Raw genomic sequence first — 23,838 nt, 5'->3', positions numbered from 1 at the left:
CCAAAAGATTATGCATGCAGCTACTATGTTTGAAGTTTGGTATCTACGGTCAAATATTAGACTTGGAATAAGGTAGTTACATGTATCATTTTTTAGCAAGATCTCACTGATGAACTTTGAGGGACTTGTAACATAATTTGATTTAATTATATCAACATGTACATCATGCGTAGGTGATAATGTAACTCATATCTATACCTATTACTTTTGATGAGTATGTACATTAAACAAAAAATAAGTGTAATGTATTTTTAGAAATTAAAAAAAACAACTTTACTTTAACTATTGGAATTGAGTACACATAACATGAGGAAAAAAAATGATATTACATAGTATACAAAATGTTTTGACTTTCCAAGTATGATGGTTCTGTAGCACTTATGGAAAAACCCACGGAGGAGTCTCCTCATTGTTTCAAAGCCAAACAATAAAGTTCATATCTTTATTTGTCAATGTGATGCACTTTGCATGGATAGCTACTAGCTAGTATAATCAAACAAGTCGATGAGAAATCCTTTTGTAGTTGTTTGCAAGGCCTCCATGGCTGCAGCAATCCACTTGCATGGAAATGGGCCATCAGCCACTCACACCCAAAACCTTTCAAGCTCTTTTAGCCTCATGTCCTACAATATTTCTCAAATGAACTTCTAGAAGGAACTTTTTGGGATGAGAAGCTTATACCCATACTTGATTCTCCTTATCTCTCAAAGGGAAATAGTCATTGGTCTTTATCTTCACTTCTTCTATGGTGGTCTTTGTGGTCAAGGGGGAGCACTTGTTGCTACACAAGAGGAGGATCCACCTCATTCTCTAGGTAGGGATATGGCATCCAGTCTTTGCTGGGTGAAAAAAGACGAGTGACTTACTTAGTTTGTGTCATGCAAGCTCGAGAAGGATAGGATGGAGAGAAGAGATAGAGGTTGGAGATGTGAAAATGAAAGAAGTAATGAAAGAAAGATGTGAAAATGAAAGGAAGAATGAAGTTTTAATCCATTAAAACCTAAAATTTGAGTTAGTACAACTTTATACACATGGTCCATCATGTGATTGTGAATCCATAACCTTGTATTGGAATGCAACAAAGCTTCACATGTGTATTTCTTAGGTAGCTAAGAGCCCTTTTTTTTGCCAAAATAATATTGGGAACTTAGCCACCTAATGGATGCACATATGAAATTTTGTTGCATTTCAATATAGTTTGGTATTTAAAAATTATCTTGACATACAAAAATTATGGATGGATTGATAATTGAGAAATGAGCATTGTGATTGTGAGCCGTTAGAAACTTTACACCACATAAACTATATAGAGGTCATCAAGAGTAAATTCTACAATGAGAAATGGAAAAATTTCACATGTTTTTCCTATTGAAATTGACAATACTAGAAAAAAATACAACAAAGATATACATTGAAGTTGAGAGTAAAGGATGAGAGCAAAAACTTAATTCATATTTTTAGACAAGTATCCCAGTTTTACACTGGGATATAGTCACATATCCACTCCATTGAACCAACACATCCTTCACTACTTGAAGATTTCTTATAAGTTGGAAGTCCTTGGGAGTTACAGTGATATATTTTGCATGTATTACACAATGCTGAGTATCAATCTTGAAGTCTACTAAAAAGGTCTTTACAACACATTACAAAGCATGAAGACATTGTTTTGTGAAGCGATCAGGTCTATATTGATCTTATCCCAAAAACCACATTCTTTCTATTCAATAGAGGTCTTGCTTAATCTCGTGAACAAGTGTGGAGAAATTCTCCCTTAGAATGATGAAATCAAAAGAGCATTGATACCAACACTATATTAGGGAAATTGGGAATTCTCATATAGTTTGGAGATTTTCAATATAGTTAATATTTGGCCATATGATCAAATCTTGTTCCCTTACTTGAAAGTGGAGTTTACACTAATTACTATGTAGGTTGTCTTTTGGAGTCCCACTTTGAAGCATAGGTTGAGATTTTGCCAGATGGCCAAATTTTTACCCCTGATTTGAAAGTGGGACTTGGGAGATTTTCAAAATCTCTAATATGGTATTTACTTCCTAATTTCTCTCAAGGCCATTATACTAGGCTTCCGCTTGCGTTTCTTATGGAAATCAAGGTGGCTTGAGAAAGTTGGGTTAAGTTGAAAAGGGGATGGATTGTTTGTAGGCTATGAAGTGCCATTACCTAATACTGTATCTAAGCTAGTAGATACTCCATAAAGTTAAATACAATATGGGGCTTTGAGGGGAAGCTTCTTCATGGCTACCTTAAACCTTACCATCATTTCTACACAGCAAGAGATTTGAAATCTCAATAAATAAGATAGAAACTAAAATCGTCTTATATAGTGTCTAAAATGTAAGACTCATTTACATAGATGTACTCTCCCTTTCTCTCTTAAATAGTGAATTACATTCACAATATAGAACACATTCTTCATCTTACTATCTCAGCTATTTTTGAATCCATTTACTACCTTCTCAAAGGCTTGTTTCCAACCACTTGGTATGGTTTCTTTGGTACTTGAGGCATCATAAGGCGCTCTTTTAGTGACACAAAATGATCCAATCACAGCTATAGCTAATTCATCTCAACACTTTTATTCGCTATCTTCTATAAGAGTTGAGCTTCATTTGCTATTATGATCATGTACCACCAAGATAGCAATTGGATCATTGGATTGTTGTCATAGCCCCTACACCAAGTATGGTCTATGCATCTCAAGGATATGCTACAAAGGTATATATTACACATGAGTAAAAACATTCTCAATAATGTATACAATTCATACACTTTTAAAATATTTTACTCAGTAGGCACCATGTAATGTGTGATAGAACTTTTGCCCCATACTTCCACCATGTTTTTGTAGAAGTGGTGCACATCATCAATAAAATCTTGCTTATCTCCATTATCAGATACCATCTTTCGAAGCAAGGGAGCTAATTTATTGAGACTATTCCAAAAATTGGGTTTAGGCAACCTTGTTTTACCTCCATTACTTTGATTAATAACCATAGTAGGCAACTTTTTTCACCCGTCGTAACCTTGCAACCTATGAATATTGTGACATTTCCTTCCTCACTGATGCGTACTTAAAGAAACTTCCTAGCCTTTGCTCCTCCAATGCAAGGATTTTTTGGTTAGTCACCATTTTTCTCGGATCTCTTCTCATCTTTTCCAACCATTACTTGATGCTATTGTAGCCCAATTTCTGATAGCACCTCCCTCTACATTCCTCTACATTGCAATGGCTTATTTTTACTGTTGCATCCTGTGATCAAACCAAATATACTCATATGAAATTTCCTCCACGATTTTGACAAATGCATACAATGAACAAATGTGAACGCGATCCGATTATATATTGAAGATGTGCTTCTTAGTGGGATCTTCTTTATCGCGCATTGGTGCAACAGTTGTCATCCTTTGCTAGTTCTTCTTCATATCCCTTCCTTCTACCCTTTTTGTCAAAGCAATATAGGTATATATACTTTGCATTTGCACCATTGGAGATTTCACACATGCAAATCAAAGTTGTCAAGTCTCTTGCAAGATGCCAATCCACTAAGTATTGACCATATCCTTCAACTGAGAGCATCTCACCATGTTTCTGATGATGGATGATGTTTGGAATGCTTGTGTGCATAAGAACTTCACCATATGTATTTTTGGGCCCAACCTTTAGTGTTTCCACACCTTGAACATGCATGGGATCTCCTATTAGCTCCAAAACCTTTACATTAAGTTACTATCAAGCCTCTATTTTAACTTTGAAGGTTTGGGAAAAGGCATGATTCTATTTCTCTTCAGTACCCAACCAAACCCAATCTTTATACCCTTGAATTTTTTTTAGTAAGTCGTTGTACTAATATAGGCTCTATCACAAATGGATTGTGCATCCACAGTTGAGAGCTTATTTAATACATCTTTCAATGTGGACTCAATCACCTTCTCCTTCACAACCTTGAATTTGGATTGCTCAAAGTATTTTCCAATGTATTCACCTTTAGCAATCTTCTAATAAATTATCCAAGCTTACCCTCATGTAGGTTTTTATTTCGAGCTTTCTTCATGCTTTTATATGTCACTTTCACTAGCCGCTAGTCACAATTAACTTATTGATTGGCTTCTTCTTTCATTTTCCCTCTTGCATTAGCTTACTGTTGATCTTTCTAAGGTCATCCAAATGTGCCTTTGCCTCCTCGTATGAGATACCAATGTCACTCATTGTTACAATCTAATTATTTTGTCAAACTATAGTGTCATTCAGTTGCACTACACTACTTGTCATATGAGTTTTTGTAGATGAAGTTGATAGGCAACAATTGCATCATGACAAAATTTTATGGTTTCTTGGTAGATTGTAAATAAGAGGGAAGGGCAATAAGTGAGTTTTTTGAGCGAGCTTTTGAGCGAGTTTTTTTTTTTTGGCAACGCCTCTATTCTTATTTCACATAGTTCACTTATTCCAACCTTAAATTTATCCACCTCCACTTCCACTTCCACCACCACCACCATTGCCGCTGCCGCCACCACCACTACCACCGTCACCACCACTACTACCATCGATAGCTTTACCACCATCACTACCATTGCCACCACCTTCACTCACTCACTCATACACACACACACACACACTCTCTCTCTCTCTCTCTCTCTCTCTCTCTCTCTCTCTCTCTCTACATGCAAGTAGTTCATTCTCTTTGTCTCTCTCTCTCTTTCTCTTCTCTCACACAACACACATTCTCTCTTTCTCTCTCTCTCTCTCTCTCTCTCTCTCTCTCTCAGTTGTATCACAGTTTGTCTCATAGGCCAGTTTTGGTCTTTAGAAGACGTTAATATAACTTTCTTTCTTTCTTTCTCTCTCTCTCTCTCGTTTGCAATACAAAAGTATTTTTGCGAGTACTTTAGGTTTGATAGAATTTGTTTTACATTGGATTATGACATGTGTTGTAACAAAGTTTGCTACCATCACCACTACCTCCCTCCCTCGCTCCCCCCCCCCCTCTCTCTCTCTCTCTCTCTCTCTCTCTCTCTCTCTCTCTCTCTCTCTCGTTTGCAATACAAAACTATTTTTGCGAGTACTTTAGGTTTGATAGAATTTGTTTTACATCGGATTATGACATGTGTCGCAACAAATAGTTCATTTTTTACTTGTAAATAGTTCTCTCTCTCTCTCTCCCTCCCTCCCTCCCTCCCTCCCTCCCTCCCTCTCTCTCTCTCTCTCTCTCTCTCTCTCTCTCTCTCTCTCTTATATTTACAATACAAAACAATTTCTGCAACCAATCTGGATCTAGATTCATATTATATTGATCTCTAGCAAGTGTAATATTGTTTCATAAATTGACAGGTAATGACAGTAAAATATTATCATAGATTTAATTATAGCTAACCAAAGCGAGATATGTTTGTATTTTCTCAACAAAATACAATGCATTTACTCTAATAATTAGCAAAGTCTTTGCTTTGCTAGCCACATTATGGGCGACGTTGGAAAATTTCTTCTCTTTCCAAATATGATATGTAAGTTTTCTTCGATAAGCATGGGTTGATATATAAACATATCTTCATTTGCATCCATTCGAAATACTCATTAAACATTTTTCTTTATACATGGCTTTAGCAACCTTATTAAATGTTGGTTAAAAAACAAACACATTATTAAAGCTTGCACATTTTTGGATTATTTATTATGGTGGCAAGAAGGGATAAGAACGATTTGGAGGGTGAGAAGGGGATATTGTCTAAAGAGAAACTAGTTGTGCAAAAGGGGATGGAGGTGAGGGTGAAGGTGAAGGGGCACTGCGGGGACAGGGGATGCGGTGGCAGTAGAGGACAGTGAGACTCCCTCCTAAGGTCTTTGCTGTCAGTGGGGGGGGGGGGTCTGTTAAGGTGCATGGCCCTTACCACACAGGCTTGAAAAACGAGAGTATCATCGTTGCCTACAGAACTTATGGTATAAGCCAACACTATGACCATGAAGCCGCTATACCATGGGCCATCTAGATATTTAGATGACCCCTTCTACATAAACCACAAGCGAGCTATCAACTAGCGAATTCTTGCATTCGTGCAGAGGTGAGACAAACCCTAAAGTTACATTGTCCCATCAGCACGACCTCAGTTATGTGCAAGGTGCCGAGACAGAGGGTGCAGTGGAACCAATCCCAGATCTCCGTCCTAGAAGGTAAGTGACTCAGAGCTATGTGCAAGACGCCGATACAGGCTGTGCAGTGGAACCAATCCCAGATCTCCGTCCAAGGAGGTAAGTAACCCACAATCTGCCCAAATGCCATAGTCTCTTCTATTTCTTTCTCCGTAGCTCGAACCAAATGGAGCTATTGTTAAAAAAGAACCACATGCAAGGTAGGACATTTGGGGTATTGGTGTCACACCAGAGATTTCCATTGCATTCACTTTTGAGAGGACCCACCGAGAAAGATGTTGGCCAGGTGAAGGGTAAAAGTTACATACATAACCAGCTCACTCAACCCCCTTCTTTTACTATATATTCCTAAAAGAAGAAGTATTATAAATATTAATATTGCAACAATTCCTTTAAAAAAAATCAACCCCTCCTAATTTTAAGCATTTTCTAAAATAATTATCAACATAAAAACTAATATTACTAGAGAATCTGCCAAGAAACAAGAAGATTTGCACATATCTTAGTTGCCCACACTGCCCTTTATATAGTCTTCACAAAAAAAATGAATGAGAAATGCAAACAAATCACCCCCTCCTCATTATATATTCCTTAAAGAATTATTATTATTATTATTATTATAAAAATGGTATTACTAACCATTCCCAGATGAAATCAACTTCTCCTTTTATGTATGGTGTCTCAATAGCTTCTCTCACATCGGCTCCTCTCTCTCTCTCTCTCTCTCAAAGAAGTAGCATTAATAAAGTCGACCCCGTTGCACATGGGAACGTTGGAGCCCACGTACTCACAACGATAGTGATGTGACTGGCACAACGAGCCCCGACGTTAATCCTCAAAAAGACTCGTTAGTCACCAGAGGCTTGCAAAAAGATTCGTTCCTTTCATCGATCAAAAGAAGTAGCATTAATAAAGTCGACCCCGTTGCACATGGGAAGCAGTCGATCAAGAGCTCTCACTAATGGATTAGCAGAATTGGAACTCTGTTTTGGAATAGCAGACTTTATTAATGCTACTTCTTTGAGAGGGGGATAGGTAATTTTTTGTAGTGGATAGGTAATTTTATGATGTCTCCACGCGCTTATCGTGCTGGCTTTCAGGGGGAAGTTCACTCCTGTGGCGCCACTTTCGTCAGCAAGGCCTCATTGCATCTCACTCCAAAATGGATTAGTGAGAGCTCCAAAATTTCAAGTCATCAAGTCACGGCATTGTATGATTGTTGGCATCTTTGATTAGTGAGAGCTCCCAAACAGAGTTCCAATTCTGCTAATCCATTTTGGAGAAATAATTATTTGTGGTTAATACCAAGACATGTTAATACCAAGAGCAAAGGGACATATGGAGGAATAATTATTTGTGGTTTACTAAACTTTCTAGTTGAGGATATGGAGTACTTACTATTGACAGATATATGGAAACCTTTCAATTATAAGGTGCTAGAGATACTTGTAGATGTGGCTTGTATTGATCGACCACCAATGCTTGGAAGAAGTGCTAATGCAATAAGAAGTAGCATTGTTCACCAAGTGCCCATACAACTCCTAACATCGCCATACCTAAGAGAAAGTACGAGACAGAGTCCAAGTGATGATGATGATTATCGTTACTGGTCTCATCGTTGGGAGTGGAACCAGCTTGCGCTTCCGAATGACATGCACGGAAGAGAAAGAGGCCAAGGGCAAGGACTATTGCAAAACAAGCTAGGGCGAGGGGCAGTTGCACACTTATACGAGTTTGGTTCTCTTGAAGAAGAATTGGGGCGACAGTTGCGAAGATGGTCGATGCACAAAACACATTCAAGGCACCCTAACAACACAAGCCACAAAATAATGCCTCACATTCTAATGTTATAACCTTCCCCTTATGGACAGCAATAATAAAGGTGGAATTGTAAATGTGGCCACATATCTAGATCTATCAATATTATGCAAAGAAACCTAGCAACAATATGCAACGATTTAAATTCGTGCATTTAACGAATAAAGCAAACTGTTTTGAACATAGAATGACTAGTTCTAGTGGAGGAACGCACCAAGAGTACGGACATGCCTCATGACAAGATAAGCATGACCAAGATTATCGTCAAAGAGACAAAGGTCGACGAGAGAGAGAGAGAGAGAGAGAGAGAGAGAGAGAGCGAGTGCGAGAGAGAATGCCGAGTAAGAACGAGAGAGAGAGAGAGAGAGAGAGAGAGAGAGAGAGAGAGAGAGAGAGAGAGAGAGAGAGAGAGAGAGAGAGAGCATACTAGCTCCCTAGCTAAGTTAAGCCAAAGCACACCAACAACATTAAGCAAAAGTTTGGAGAATACCAGCATCTTGGTGATGCCCCGTGATGCCCCCTCTCTCCAAAATGAACCAAACAATGATGGTGTGAGGTTCTAAGGAAGCACACCATAGGTTGTGGATTGGCAAAGATCACATCAATTGCTACCCAATTGGTGGATTACCACTTTTCAAGTGTTAACGAATCAAAGTTGCTTCTTTAGGGCGGTCAGGCATCCGTAGAACTGGAGAGGACATATCCTTTTATTGATTCACAAAATAAGTGCAGTTTGGGAATCTGTTAATTGGTTTCTAGCAAGGCTGAGCACTGAAGTTGGCTGGCTATTTTCGATTAGCAGCAGCTTCTGGTCTTTCATGCCTCTTGTCAATGTCAATTTCTATTCTTGAATAGTAAAAGTTTGATACACCGCCTTTCCCAAACTCCACATCGTTATAGAAATAGTGTGATTATAAGATGTGCTTACCATAACTTAACAATAAGGGCAATGCTACCACCAATGAACGATGCTTAAAGATATGAACGATGTGGCAAGGATTCATGAGGTTGAAAATATGAGGTTGATTTTGAAATGGAAATAGAATTGCTTCCTGAAGAGTGGGGCCTTGGGGCCTTCTCCTTCCCTTCCCTCCCTCTCTCTCTCTCTAGAGAGACGCACTCTTCCTTGTTTAAGAAGTTAACACCAGTAGAAAAAGAGCAATTGCCCAAACACGAATATAGATACTCTTTTAGATGTGTTTTAAAGTCACTTTCTCTGTGTAATATATAGAAGCCTCGGGGTTACGTTAATGTCTGCACGCGCTTATGGTGCTGGCTTTCAGGGAAAATGATTTAGTTGGTCGGAGAAAAGTGAGTACCTAGCATCGCCTCGGGGTTACGTTGGAGATGCTATAAGATTTTTGACCCTTGCGTTGAAAAGATATAAATTTTCGCAATATCGGCTCCTCTCACTCTCTAATTCCATCCTTCCCCCGCTTCAATCCTCACTCGCTTCAGTCCTTGCCCTTATTGTTAAGTTATGGTTAGCACATCTAGCCCATCCTTAAAAGCCCTCCCACATGCACCACCACCATAGTGAAGGGCAAGTGAACTTTTTTATATGCACAATGACACGTTGACAAATCTGCACGCGCTTGTCAGGGAAAATGATTTCGTTTGGTCGGAGGAAAGTGAGTAGCTAGCATCGCCTCGGGGTTACGTTGGATGCATAAAGCTAATTATCATGGCACTACAGGAGATGCATCCAACGTAACCCCGGCGGTAATCCTCACCCGCTCCCCCTGTAGCTCTGCGATAGCCCTCTCTCTGTGCACGGAATGGCATCGTCAGTGTCTATTATGATTGAGGTGCGCTCTCTCTCTCTCTCTCTCTGTGTCTGTCGACTGAGTCCCATGTAATACCTGTTGAGAAGTAAATCTCATGATGAGCACACTTAAACTGAGCTTTACGCGTAAGAAATCGATGAGATGGAGAACGGCGACATATAATTGCGCCATTGTGGATCTGTGGTGATATCATAGCCTATTAACGGTGGAGATTAGTCTCGCTATTTTCATTGCTACAAAATGTTTTGATCTATTTGCTTATCATTTGCTCGCAAACCGCACCTTCCGCATCCCACATCTTAAACCAATTAGCTCTTAATATATTATGGACTAATTATTAGTACCTGGACGACAATGCTTTCAATTCCGAAACTTATATGGTAAAGGATCGATTGAACTAGCAATTAACACATGTTTTCCCTGTCAGCTAAAGAACTCATGAGCGTCATTGTATGCTTCTTGTAGGGCATGGAAGACGGTACATTCGAAGCTCTTGTACCATGCATTCTCGCAAATGTTGAGAAGGAAGAAGAGGCAGTGCATGATAGTAGCGCCCCAACCTTGGAAATTAGTCTCGCTAGTGAGGGGTCGGAAGCAGCATTACCGCATCTTAATTCTCATGGGGAGCAATTAGCTGGTCAAAATCATCCACCTGCGGGTATAAATCGTGGACATGGAAGTAGAGTTGGCAGCCGCCTTGAGCGCATTGCACTAGTGGTTGCATCGACCATCTTCGCAACTGTCGCCCCAATTCTTCTTCAAGAGAACCAAACCCGTATAAGTGTGCAACTGCCCCTCGCCCTAGCTTGTTTTGCAATAGTCCTTGCCCTTGGCCTCTTTCTCTTCCGTGCATGTCATCCGAAAGCACAAGCTGGTTCCACTCCCAACGATGAGACCAGTAACGATAATCATCATCATCACTTGGACTCTCTCTCGTACTTTCTCATAGGTATGGCGATGTTAGGAGTTGTATGGGCCCTGGGTGTCCAATGCTACTCCTTATTGTATTAGCACTTCTTCCGGACATTGGTGGTCGATCGATACAAGCCACATCTACAAGTATCTCTAGCACCTTATAATCGAAAGGTTTCCATATATCTGTCAATAGTAAGTACTCCATATCCTCAACTAGAAAGTTTAGTAAACCACAAATAATTATTCCTCCATATGTCCCTTTGGTCTTGGTATTAACCATGTACTATTTGTCCCTCATTGACATCACCCGTGCAGACACTCGTACTTATCTACAATCTACACATTGAGAAAAATATATCAAAATGCCCCTAATCAATTAAATGGGGTGTTATTGGAAAAACCCAAGGATGGCTGTAGTGTCAATCCTATTCTACTGTGCTCAATTGTAATATACTGCAAAGGCAAAAATTGAAACCTGAGGAATAATAATTTGCTCCAAAACATGTTAATACCAATATGCCATCCACCAACTCATGTGACCTCTACTCGAGTGAGGTAACTATAATCCAATATGTATATAGCGACTTTAACCCACTACTCATTAATATTGACTCTAGAGTGAACTTATTGACGCCATTTCCGTGTAATATAGATACTCTTTCTCTGAGAAAGAGTATCTACATTACACAAAGAAAGAGTATCTATATTCGTGTTTGGGCAATTGCTCTTTTTCGTGTTTGGATATTTTCGTGTTTTGGGTCTCACTCATACCCCCCCTCGTCGGTAATCCTCACCCGCTCCCCCTCACGCTCTGCGATAGCCCTCTCTCTGTGCACGGAATGGCATCGTCAGTGTCTATTATGATTGAGGTGCGCGCTCTCTCTCTCTCTGTGTGTCTGTCGACTGAGTCCCATGTAATACCTGTCGAGAAGTAAATCTCATGATGAGCACACTTAAACTGAGCTTTACACGTAAGAAATCGATGAGATGGAGAACGGCGACATATAATTGCGCCATTGTGGATCTGTGGTGATATCATAGCCTATTAACGGTGGAGATTAGTCTCGCTATTTTCATTGCTACAAAATGTTTTGATCTATTTGCTTATCATTTGCTCGCAAACCGCACCTTCCGCATCCCACATCTTAAACCAATTAGCTCTTAATATATTATGGACTAATTATTAGTACCTAGACGACAATGCTTTCAATTCCGAAACTTATATGGTAAAGGATCGATTGAACTAGCAATTAACACATGTTTTCCCTGTCAGCTAAAGAACTCATGAGCGTCATTGTATGCTTCTTGTAGGGCATGGAAGACGGTACATTCGAAGCTCCTGCACCATGCATTCTTGCAAATGTTGAGAAGGGACGAGAGGCACTGCATGATAGTAGTGCCTCAACCTCGGAATTAATTAGTCTCGCTATTGAGGGGTCGGAAGCCGTAGTACCGCATCGACTTAATTCTCCTTTGGAGCAATTAGCTAGTCAAAATCATCCACCTGCAGGTATAAATCGTGGACATGGAAGTAGAGTTGGCAGCCCTGAGCACATTGCACTAGTGGTTGCAACAACCATCTTCGCAATTGTCACCCCAATTGTTCTTCAAGAGAACCAAAACCGTATACGTGTGTAACTGCCCCTCGCACTAGCTTGTTTTGCAACAGTCCTTGTCATTGGCCTCTTTGTCTTTCGTGCATGTCATCCGGAAGCACAAGCTGGTTAATTCCACTCCCAACGATGAGATCAGTAACAATAATCATCATCATCACTTGGACTCTGTCTCGTACTTTCTCATAGGTATGGCGATGTTAGGAGTTGTATGGGCACTTGGTGACCAATGCTACTTCTTATTGCATTAGCACTTCTTCCGGACATTGGTGGTCAATCGATACAAGCCGCATCTACAAGTATCTCTAGCACCTTATAATTGTAATTTGACTACAAACCTAAACATCTATATGGCAATTATCTTTTCAAGGAGCATGATCTTGTGAGCATTTTAATTTGACTACAAAGTAACCAAGAATCCTACTAAAAGGGTTTTAATACATAGTCTAGGCTAAGTTGCATCTCTTCGGATTAGCTATTGTGGAATATGCAAAAAACATGTCCATCAAGTCACCGCATTGTATGATTGTTGGCATCTTTGATATGTATATATGCGCTTTACTCACTTCCAAATTTGAAAATCAAGACACTCTTGAAGCTGATTGAACTTCTCATTTGATATTAAAAGATGCTTCTCTTTGTCTTTTACTTTTGCCACTCAAAGAGGTAATTCATCAAATGCAATATTATTGAACGTCTTATCATCAGAAGGTTGGGTCTCCAACTTGAGTAATTCCTTGTTTGTTGACGCATTGTCAATATCAATGATCTCAGCTGTAATAGTAGCAGAAAAGGCATTTGTGATGATTGCCAAACAATCGTCCTTCCTTAAATTGAAAGGTTTCCATAAATCGGTCAATAGTAAGTACTCCATATCCTCAACTAGAAAGTTTAGTAAACCACAAATAATTATTCCTCCATATGTCCCTTTGGTCTTGGTATTAACATGTTTTCTATCAATAGCGGTAACAGCTTCCACTTTTCAATCTCACTTGGATGTCTGATCTCCTTCAGATTGATGATCTCTTTCAGATCGGTGATCTCTTTTGGATTTTCGATCCCTTTTGTCTTCATGACGATCCTTGCAATCTTCTCAATCTTGAAGGTATTTGCCATGGTCATCCTAATGTTCCAATCAATCTTCATGATCATGATCATGGCTTCTCGGTCCGTGCAGTCATTGTCTAAGTGATGATCCACCTCGTCTTGCCAATTGTACCGCTTTGCTATCTGTCCTTCAAGAAATTCCACAAGGAACTTTCAATCGATCCCCATATAGGAAAAAAAGAGAATTCCCCATGGAATTCCCTAGTTGAAAATACATATAAGTGGGGAAAGTAAAAACTAGGGAAAATGGAACATTTCCTAGTGAGAATAAGTAGGGAATCACATAAGACCTTTCCTATGTAGGAAATATTTCCTACATAGGAAAATACAAAATTTTCTATATAGGGAATAATTCCTATATAGAAAATATTTCATATATAGGAAAAATTTTCTAGAGGTGATTCCCTAGGTACTCTCACTAAGAAATCTCTCATTTTTCCTATTTTTTACATTCCCTACTTATATGTACTTTCAACTAGGGAATTCCGTGGAAATTCTCTTTTTTCCTTATCACTTTATCTACCTTGCCCTTCTTCTTAGACATGCTAATATCAAACAAGAAATTACACAATAAATTTTTAACTAGAAAATTATATAGAGAATGTCATCATTTCTAAGTAAGGATCAATAACATACATCTAATGATCAAAATAGATTAAACAAATTAAGACATCAACATCTACTTCTAGCAACCAAAATAAAAATGAAAATAATTTTAAAGGAGCATAGAACTAAAAACTAATTAAGCAACATGTGTGTCTTGATTGTTTTATCCCTTAAATCTCCAATATGTTGCAAAGTAATAAAAGTTTGTCTACCCTCTTCTCTAAATTTCAACATGGGTGGCCGATAGATATCATCATATGATGGTATGCGTATCACTCCTATTGATACTCAAGTGATCAAATATCATTAGTTAGTATAACCATTTCAAAAAATGACTTATTATCAACATAAGAAAGCTGGTAATACCTGATTCTTGGCTTGAAGAAGTGTTAAGGCAAGCAATCTCAATGTCTTCCTTTCTTGCATTGTCTCTTGTGTCATCTTTAGTAACTTGTTTACCTATATATACATAGAGTTAACCAAAGCTCACGATAATACAAGGTTATGAAAAATTTCAATAACACAAAAGAAAGTAATTAGATATTTTGTATCAATTTGAGTCACCAAATTTGTACAAGTTTTTGATCCTTAAAGTTGGTACCTGCATCTTGACTTGAAGAAACATTATTGCAAGTAACCTCCTGATCTCCCTTTTTTATATTACCTCTTTTCCCACCTTTTGTTGTTCTTTAATCTATATTTATATATATACACACAATTACTCAAAAGTTTAAAAATATGAATAACTATGAACATTTTAAATTAGACAAAGAGACTAATTAAAGCTAGTTAATCTCAAAATGAATCACCTAATAAAGCAAGATGTAAAATATGTACAAATTTTAATTTTCAAAGTTTAGTAGAAATAAAGACATATACCTATATCGTGATTTGAAGAGACATTAGGGCCAATGACCTCCTTAGCTTTCATTGTTCCATTATCTCTTGTACCATCATTTGTGATTTTGTTACCTTTATGTACACATAATAAACCAAAGTTTAGAAACATAAGAGACATTTGTAAAACGTCAAAATATGCATTTGTAGAACATCAAAACATCAAAACACACATACCCTTTTTGCCCTGTTCTTTACACCATCTGATAGTAAATTGAGTAGGTGAAAACAAGAAATTCATTGTTCATACTTTTATGGGCTCACCAACTTCTCCTTTTGATTTGAAGCATCTTACAGACTTCCTGTTGAACTGTGTGTGAGGGAGACGAGGAACGGAGGAAGAGAGAAGAGAAGAGAGACACGAGACACCAGAAGTGGAACCCCAGAAGTGCATCAAGTGAGCACACATTAGCTGCAACATCAGATCCTTAGCTAGAATAGATAAAACATCAAGTAGAATAAACATAAGCTTGAACAGACGAATCAATTGAAAATAGACAAACAACTGGAAACAATGAAACATCAACTAGAACAACTCAACAGCTGGAATAATAATGAAACATCAGTTGGAACATTTCAACAACTGGAATAAAAATGAAATCAAATATCATCCCATCAGCTCAAAACATTTCTTATAAACAAAGCGTGGAATAATATCAACGCATTAGCTGTAATATAGATGAAATGATATGAAACATAGCATGAAGAACAAAAAATCAGCTGGAAGAAAGAAACATTTAGAATAATCAAATGATGAACAAAATACCGACAATCATCAGCAAGAGCTCATTAGTTTTCTTACTGTTGCTCAGAGCCCAAGCAAACATCTTAGCAATCTGCTTCTGGGACTCTAGGAACATCTTTGTACACCTGGCCTCCAGATCATCACGAAATCGCTCAGACTCTCTCTGCATCTGCAGTTTCATCTCTTCTAATTTGAGAAAGCACTCCCCCAAAGTGCGGATCACAGAGACCAATTCGAAGAGCGAAGTGCTATCAACTGGGGGCTGTTGATGCCGCAAGCTAGACTTTGAAGAAGTCCTATGGTTGAGGAATCTATCCATCTTGAAAGCCTTCGCGGCCTCATAGTTTATATTGCGGCTGCGCTTCTTATGGAGAGATGTGTAAGAAGTATCATGGTCATCCAGAGACCGGTTGCGATACCAGCATTATCACTTATGGGATCATATGCATCTATGGCTAGACAGGTGGCAATGGTACAAAGCATTCCAAGAGCTGCAACTGTGATCCCGTACATGGCTGCTAGGGTATGGCTGACATAGATGGCAACAGCAATAGCAAATATTGGAACAATTACAGACTTGTAGCCAAGTGCCAAACCAAAGATGACATTGGTAGCAGCTCCTATCCTGCAAGAATCAGCAACATCCTGGACTGGTCTGTATGTATTGCTGGTGAAATACTCTGTAACGTAGCCAATTACCAACCCTGCCCAAAGCCCTACTCCAACGCAAAAAAATAGTTTCCAGTTTTGAACCATCTTTGCACCACCGTTAGGATCATATATATAAAACATGGACGGTAGTGCCAGCCAACAAACAAAAGCTGCACCGAATGTCATTAAGATGGTGGATATCAGCATTCTCTTCAGTGTAGATTCAATATCCCTTAGATTTGAGATCTCGAACACATCAGTTGCGAACAAGGTTGTGATGAGGCACACCACAATGCCCATAGAGCTAATGAGTAGAGGGAAGCACATAGCAGTGAAGTCATGATTTGTACCAAATGATGACATGGAAGCCACAACAAGAGCTGCGCAATAAGCTTCAGTAAAGGAGCCAAACAAATCTGAACCCATTCCAGCAATATCTCCCACATTATCACCCACATTGTCAGCAATGATCGCTAGATTTTGCGGATCGTCTTCTGGGATATTCCTTTCTACTTTTCCAACAAGATCTGCTCCAACATCCGCAGTTTTGGTATAGATTCCACCTCCAACCCTTTCAAATAGAGCCACGGATGAGCATCCAAGCCCATAGCCAGTGATGGCCTCAAAAAGGCCCTCCTTGCCTATCCCTTTTCTGGCTTCCAAAGTTGTGCGAGCATTCGCATATGTTACGATCATCATGCCCAAAAATCCCGACACTATGGACGTCAAAGCTCCCAATATAAATGCAATTGTAGTGAAAATCGTTGTAAAGAGAGCTCGGGCACATTCTTGCTTTGGATCGTATCTACAAGGCTGGGTCTTAGTACTGAACCCCTTCACAGATCCCAGGAACAAGAAAATGATAGCAGCAAATATGCCCATGAAATAAACCAAATACTTGTACTCTGTCAGCAAAAACGATGTGGCTCCTATGGATATGGCTTGCTGAATTTCAGCGCATTTCCTAATAGCTGCTGCATCTGATTCCTCATCCAATCTATCATCCTCGTCACAATCAAGAAATCAGTGAAATGCCTGCTGGTTCTCACCCACAATGCCTGCATGTCAAATGCCTATTGGTTCTCACCCACAATCAGGAAATCAGTGAAAAAGTAATTGCCCTTCTCATCATTGTACTCAAAGGCATATGCCATGATGCTTCCTTCTGTTAGCCCTGAGCTTCTGCCAACTTTTATTACCCTCCTCCCCACGATGTTGTTGATGCTTGCTTGCAAGTCAATAGTTATAACATCTCCCATCTCACCTACCCCTTTGATAGTAGTTGTGAGTTTGGAGACATCAAAATTGTCCCCGAATGGAATGAAAGCACCATCAGCTCGCACAAATGTCTCTGCCCCATGAGCAAACATCATCAAGTATCAATATTTTCATATCAAGAAACGGAAACCAAAATTCTTCTTTCAACTCACAGAGAAGTTTATAAAATGGACAATAAAGAATGCCTTAACAGCAGACAGCTCAAAAACAAGTAGCAAAGAGGGAAACCTGGATTCACACTTGTAAAAATGCCATATCATCGCTCATCTGTAATAAAAGACGTTCCCTTTTCACTGCACCCAAATAAACACCAGGTCCAACATTTGGAGGCAGTGGATGGAACATCTTCTGGTTGGGGTAGTCCAAATCAACCGCAACATGTCGATTTGTCGGAAACCCAACCTGACAAGTCCCTGTCCTACTCTGTACTATGGCTCCAAGTGTACCAAATGTCTCTTGACCTGCAATCTGTGAAATTCACCAGAGAGAGAAACGTATCAGAATTGTCAAACTAGTAATGATGCAACAATTATTTGTTGAACAGTGCACGAGGGAGACATTGAACAATTATTTGTTGATGTTGAAATGTAGAGAGAAAGGCAAGCCGGCCATATACATATCTAGTTAATCAAAAGGCTGGTTGAGGCGATCACTCCCACAGCTTCATGCGGATCCATTTGGCTCTCTTTGGGGTCTTCGTCCCCTGTACAGGTGCCACAAGATGCAATCCTCCAAGCACATCATACAAGATGGTGAAAACAACTGCAAGTTGGCAAGACCAATACAACTGAATGCAAGGCATTGACAAACAAGAACCATCAACAGTGTACAAGGACAAGAACCACCAACAAGATAAACATACATTATGATCAACAAAGATGAACATGGTTGCACAATGATCTACACGACAGTAAGTATATGGGACAAACTCGATACTGATTCCCAGGAAACTGCATTAGCATTTGAATCCTTGTCCTTTAACTAAAGACAGTAACTAAAGACAGTAAGTATATGGGACAGACTAGATACTGATTCCCAGGAAACTGCATTAGCATTTGAATCTTTGTCCTTTAACTAAATTGAGGAGACCATACAATGATAGAAGACACAAACCTCTTTCTGTAGAGAAGCTCTACAACACCGTCCTGCAAAGGCTCAGCAGAAAGAAGCCAGGACCTGGTTGCCTTGTAAGCTTCTTTATAAAAATTCTCCCACTTAGACTCTTCATGTGTGTGTGTTCTTCTCTCTTTCTGACATTTTCTAAACCATATTTCAAGGACCTTGGCTGTTGTTCTTCTCTCTTTCTGACATTTTCTGAACTAGATTTGAAGGACCTTGGCTGCCTTTTCCTGCTCAAACAAGATATTCTCCAAATCCCTATGGATCCCCACATCTTCCACTTCCACTTCTGAGTTCACACTGTTCAAATGGGCATCCTCCCAAGCTTCAAAATCAGCTACATTCTCCAGCTGAATCTGATCATTTACTAGGGACTCATTGATTTTGATTAGAGCACCATTTCTATCAACTTCAAACTTGGATTTCACAGGATCAGAAAACCAAGATGACGATTGCTTTCCAGCTAATTTTACTGCAACAATAGGATCTAAAGTCTGCTGCAGCACCTCTAGAAAAGGTCCATAGAACTCTGTAAAACTGGATATCTGAAGTAAATTTGAGAAATTCAGAACTTGCAGTCTCTAGCTTGGCCACAATAGTTGTGGAAACATTCTCTGATACATCATATTTTGTTCCTTTCTTGGAAGATGAGAGCAAGATAAAACAATGATAGTTTGAATTCGCAATACTGCTGCTATTTTCTGGTCAATGTAATACCAAAAAGACGATCTGTTTTCCCAAAAATAAAATGCCAATTCGCATATCAGTGGGGTCGCGCACAAAGTGGAAGTCATGTGCCCTGATCTTGGAGTCGAAACAGGAGCCCGGGATGTTCGAAGTGGAGAGGCTGAGGGTGCCGTTGACATGGACCCAAGTTGGAGGATCTAGACAACACATACAGTGCCTCTCTGAGCAGAAAAACCGAGTAGAAAAAAAAACATCTCTTGATTCTTACCAGCCCCTTTTCTTCTGGCTCTACATTTCTTACTACTGTGAACTGAAGAGCCTAGGGAACATGGTGTAGATGCATTTGCATCCTTGTCTAACAATCCACTGCTAGCTGAAGAGGCCTGAGATTGAAGGCATGCACTCACATCTCTTTCAAGGACAGTGGAAGGGGAACTGCTCTGTTCAGGATTGGGAATGATCTCCTACGCGCAGGGAAGTATCCTTCTCTTCCGTTAGGCAGTGTCACAAAGTACCCCACGGGGATGACATCCTTGATGGGGAACTGCTCTGTTCAGGATTGGGAATGATCTCCTACGCAGGGAAGTATCCTTCTCTTCTCCCTGCAGTAGAATGTCATCGGGAAAGTTCATATGCAAATTTGATGTCAATTGACCCTGGCCCTACGCCATGGCAACTTCCACCGCAGCCTGGCGAGACTCCACAGATCCACGGAAGGGCATTGAGTGAGGGGGATCTCTTGCCCCCTCGTGAAGCAGTCTTGCGCACAGGAGAGAGGCTCCGATCCTTACCTGGAGAGCGACAAGCTATGGTCTTTAGGAGATCGACTACCCCTATCAACATATGGCGATTCCTTCATGTCATAGGACGACAAGCTACGGTCTTTAGGAGATCGACTACCCCTGTCAGCATATGGTGATTCCTTTCTGTCATAGGATCGGTGCTTGGGACGATCATCAGGACCCCTGCTAGGGCTTCTACTACGGCTCCGGCTTGGACTTCGAGCAGGGCTTCGGCTCCTACTACGACTAGAACTTCGAGTCAGACTGCGACTGTGGCTCCTGCTGCGTCTGCGGTAGGAATCCCTGTCCTGATCATGATATCGATCACGATCATACTTGTCCCGGCTACATCCATGTCTAGCAGCAACAGTCAGGTCACTACGGGGAGGTAGAGGCAAGATACATATATTGCAACTAAAAATCTGCCAATCTTCACCTCTACAGTGTAAAAAACACCATCAGTTGTTTAATTGATATATGATGAAGCATGTACACACTCTCAGCATTTCTCAAAGTTTATGGAAAGGACGGGAAAAATGTGCGGAAAACATCTAATGACACCAAAAACACAAAAACACATGAGATGGTCATTTCTATTTTCTATACACAAATATGGACATCATCATGCTACAATTGAGTATATCGGTAAACAAAATGATGATAGATTGGAGAGTGATGCCCCTCGAATATCGATGTAGACATATCAATCTGCCACTAAACTGTACACTATCATAATGCATCAAATTCCCTCATTTGAGACTGTACTCTGCGGGTGCTTAGCAAACACATCCTGTGCTTCTGCAAGTAAGCCACACTTGGCGTACATATCAACCATTGTGTTGGTGACAAGCACGCCAACCATTGTGTTGGTGACAAGCTGGTCTGTTTCTAGTCCCTTTTTGAAAACATCAGTGCTTAGTCATTGGCTTACTTCAATGGATTGCATATCAGCAAAAGCCTTGAAGCTACAGGCAAATGTGATGACATCTGGAGGTGCATCTTCCAATTGCATCTGTTCAAAACAATCCAGTGCTTCCTTACCAAGGCCATGTTCAACATATCCTCAAATAAGAGAATTCCAAGAAACTGTATCCCAAAAAGGAAGCTTTCCAAACACACTACATGCTTCCTCGGTACCATATGTCTCAAGCTATTTACTAGTTGCACCCCAAGTCCCCACCTTCAACAAGAAGGTTCACCACTTGCACTTGATTTTGTGAGAAGTTTGCAACAAATCAAACAACACTTTTGAAACTAATCAATGATTTGAATCAGACCCAAAAAAGATGTATGCCTTCACTAACCTATACAATGACATACAACACATCTAATCATACCAGTTAACATTGTAAGGTATGCTCACATGTAACCTCAGGGTAGAATCAGATCCATTTAACATGGCAAGACAGTCAAAGGTGTGCTTAGCAAATCTGTGCTCTTACTGAATGTGTTGTATTGAAACAATTTTTACCGAAGACGTCCTGGGTGAAATATAATCCTCCTGGATCTCCGTGGTCAGCAATAAGTGTATCATCGGAGTTCCACAAAACATTATCTTCCTGGACCAAGTGCTCCAAAACTCTCAAGTCCACCTTCAACAAGAAGTTCCACCACTTGCACTTGATCTCATGGGAGTTTCGCAGGATCAGGAAACCAGCCTCATCCCACTTTTGAAACAAAATCGATTATCTGAATCAGAACAGAGAAGTGAGCCACCTTTAGCATACATATCCACCAGACTGTTACCAATGTGTTGGTCATTTTCCAGTCCATTTTTAACAATATCAACATGTATGCCTTTGTTTCGTTCCATGTCTTGTAGCTTAGTACGAGCTTTGAGCAGGGCAAGAAACGTATAATTGTTAGGTTGTATGCAAGCCTCTTGCATTTTCTGGTACAGATGGAAAGCATACTCTGTTTCCTCATAATTGATATAGCAGAAAATAAGGGAAGTCCAGGAGTACACATTGTGACAGGCATTTTCTGGTACAGATGGAAAGCATACTCTGTTTCCTCATAATTGATATAGCAGAAAATAAGGGAAGTCCAGGAGTACACATTGTGACATGGCGCTTCTCCACATTCTGCAGCGGCAGAGATGAGGGATGTCTAGGAATAGACATCGTGATGGGGCAGTTTGCCAAAGATCTACAGGGCATCGCACAGGGCGCAACACACTAACAATGCATAGCGCAACACATGAGGAACATTCCCCAGATCAGAGACAACTTCGTTCCCTTTTCTGTTGCACCTGTACCTTCCTTTCCATCAATAACTTCTGGATGAAGTGAGAGAGTAGATCCGTAATTTTTCAGGCACGAATCAATGGTAAGAACTCGGTATGCAAGAATGTGCCGATCATCATCCAGTAGTTCCAACACCTCGGTGCTTTTTGACCATGCGTCACGCACCTCTCTGGTCATACCTTCCCGGATCTTCCCATGAGTCCCAACCCGCTGAGCTTCATCCTGACACTAGTCCTTTTCAACATCTGCAGCACGGTCACTCTCGCTTCCATCGATTCCTTGAGGAGAGAGAAAATAGATGTGTTCCCCCTTAACAGAAGAACGAGGCACACTGCAAGGGAGGTCTCTGTGATTGCCACAAAACAGGGACTAATCATCCTTCAAAGCATCATCGTGACAGATGCTCCTTCCCAGAGAGTTGGTTGTGGGTCTTCCTCAACATTTGCGTTTTTTTTCCCCTCCATTGCTCCTCTTTTCGATGACGGAGAAAAGCTTACATTAGCCACGATTTCAGAATTTCCCTGCGCCCCTAGAGAAAGCTTCCCTTCCAATCGACTAATAAATCAGCCCCAAATTAGCTCTCTCTCAAAATACCCAACTTTTGTGTTGCATTTTCCACATTGATACTTGAGGTTTCCAGAGCTTTCTGTAAAGATTCTGCTCTAGAAACCTCAAGACTTAAGTCCAAGAAGGGATCATAAGTATTTGAACAATGTGAGCACTTAGTACACTTCACCTGGCTTGCTTCTAAGACATCCACCAAACAATTGTTGGATGAGGCTTTCCTGAAAAGTTTTAGAACCACCACCAAGGTTCTTGATAGGGCAGCATTTGTGCAATGCCTCAATCAAATACCTCATATATTCATGAGCATCCTCTTGACGCCACATTCGAAATGACTGTGAAATGCACCACAGATTCTTGACAAGGTAAGTTGGAGAGAAGGTGCTCCCTGAAGCAGCCAATGCCTTCTTTACATGAATTTCTAATGCACACATAGCACAAATCCTGATGTACTTTTATGTAGACCACTCTGAAGATATGCCACAAGAGGTGCTGTATATGTTAAGCATTGTAGCACAGAGTTGAGAAAGCATGTATTGCCAAAATTTGTCAGACCTGCCCCGATTTTTGGCACACCAGATTTTGCATACATGTCAACCAGAGCATTATTGATTAATTCCTCTTGGTCCAAACCCTCTTCCACATAGAACAAAAGTATAAACACAACAACTAAATATGTACAAAGTATCAAATCCCACACACAACTTTTGGGTGGTTTTCACACCTCGAATGCGCAGCAATACGACAGCGTGCAAGCATACAGGCGTGTAAGTGTCGAGCCATACACAGTCTTCTGCTGCCTACATTTCTGCAACAAGGAGAGGCTCGAGGCGATGGAGCTGAAGATCATGAGC

The 23,838-nt window shown here is 40.1% G+C and overlaps 1 protein-coding gene across 13 annotated transcripts; it reads right to left on the bottom strand.

Annotated features, from left to right (window-relative positions):
- Positions 1-820: 820 nt before the first annotated feature.
- Positions 821-22,957, bottom strand: LOC148011758 (uncharacterized). Of its 13 annotated transcripts, none has more exons than XM_087669999.1 (6): positions 18,203-22,957; positions 17,815-18,054; positions 15,090-15,324; positions 14,895-14,987; positions 14,382-14,474; positions 10,167-13,537 (listed from the first exon to the last, which is right to left on the bottom strand). In XM_087669999.1, exons 3-6 carry the CDS (start codon positions 15,151-15,153, stop codon positions 13,212-13,214), a joined length of 576 nt encoding a protein of 191 aa, XP_087526125.1. In that variant the 5' UTR covers positions 15,154-15,324; positions 17,815-18,054; positions 18,203-22,957; the 3' UTR covers positions 10,167-13,211. The 13 variants fall into 13 exon arrangements, 4 of the variants coding, with proteins under 4 accessions (XP_087526125.1, XP_087526126.1, XP_087526127.1 ...); XM_087670000.1 differs by having other exon boundaries at positions 15,090-15,222; XM_087670003.1 differs by having other exon boundaries at positions 13,401-13,532.
- Between the last annotated feature and the right edge of the window lie 881 nt (positions 22,958-23,838).

This window comes from Lygodium microphyllum, chromosome 28 (assembly GCF_053477565.2).
Source record: "Lygodium microphyllum isolate KBCC chromosome 28, Lygodium_microphyllum_v1.1.10, whole genome shotgun sequence".
In the NCBI taxonomy this organism is placed as follows: Eukaryota; Viridiplantae; Streptophyta; class Polypodiopsida; order Schizaeales; family Lygodiaceae; genus Lygodium; species Lygodium microphyllum.
The sequence above is the reverse complement of the archived record's forward strand: the minus strand, read 5'-3'. Positions and strand labels throughout refer to the sequence as shown.

What these genes read in the sequence shown, in the direction of transcription:
- LOC148011758 (XM_087669999.1), bottom strand. Translation starts at nt 15,153, where the DNA reads ATGAATTTCTTGTTTTCACCTACTCAATTTACTATCAGATGGTGTAAA. An exon ending in CTCTTCAAATCACGATATAG is followed by an intron (nt 14,475 to 14,894) that starts GTATATGTCTTT and finishes ATGTATATATAG; the next exon opens with GTAAACAAGTTACTAAAGAT. An exon ending in TTCTTCAAGCCAAGAATCAG is followed by an intron (nt 13,538 to 14,381) that starts GTATTACCAGCT and finishes AATTTCTTGAAG; the next exon opens with GACAGATAGCAAAGCGGTAC.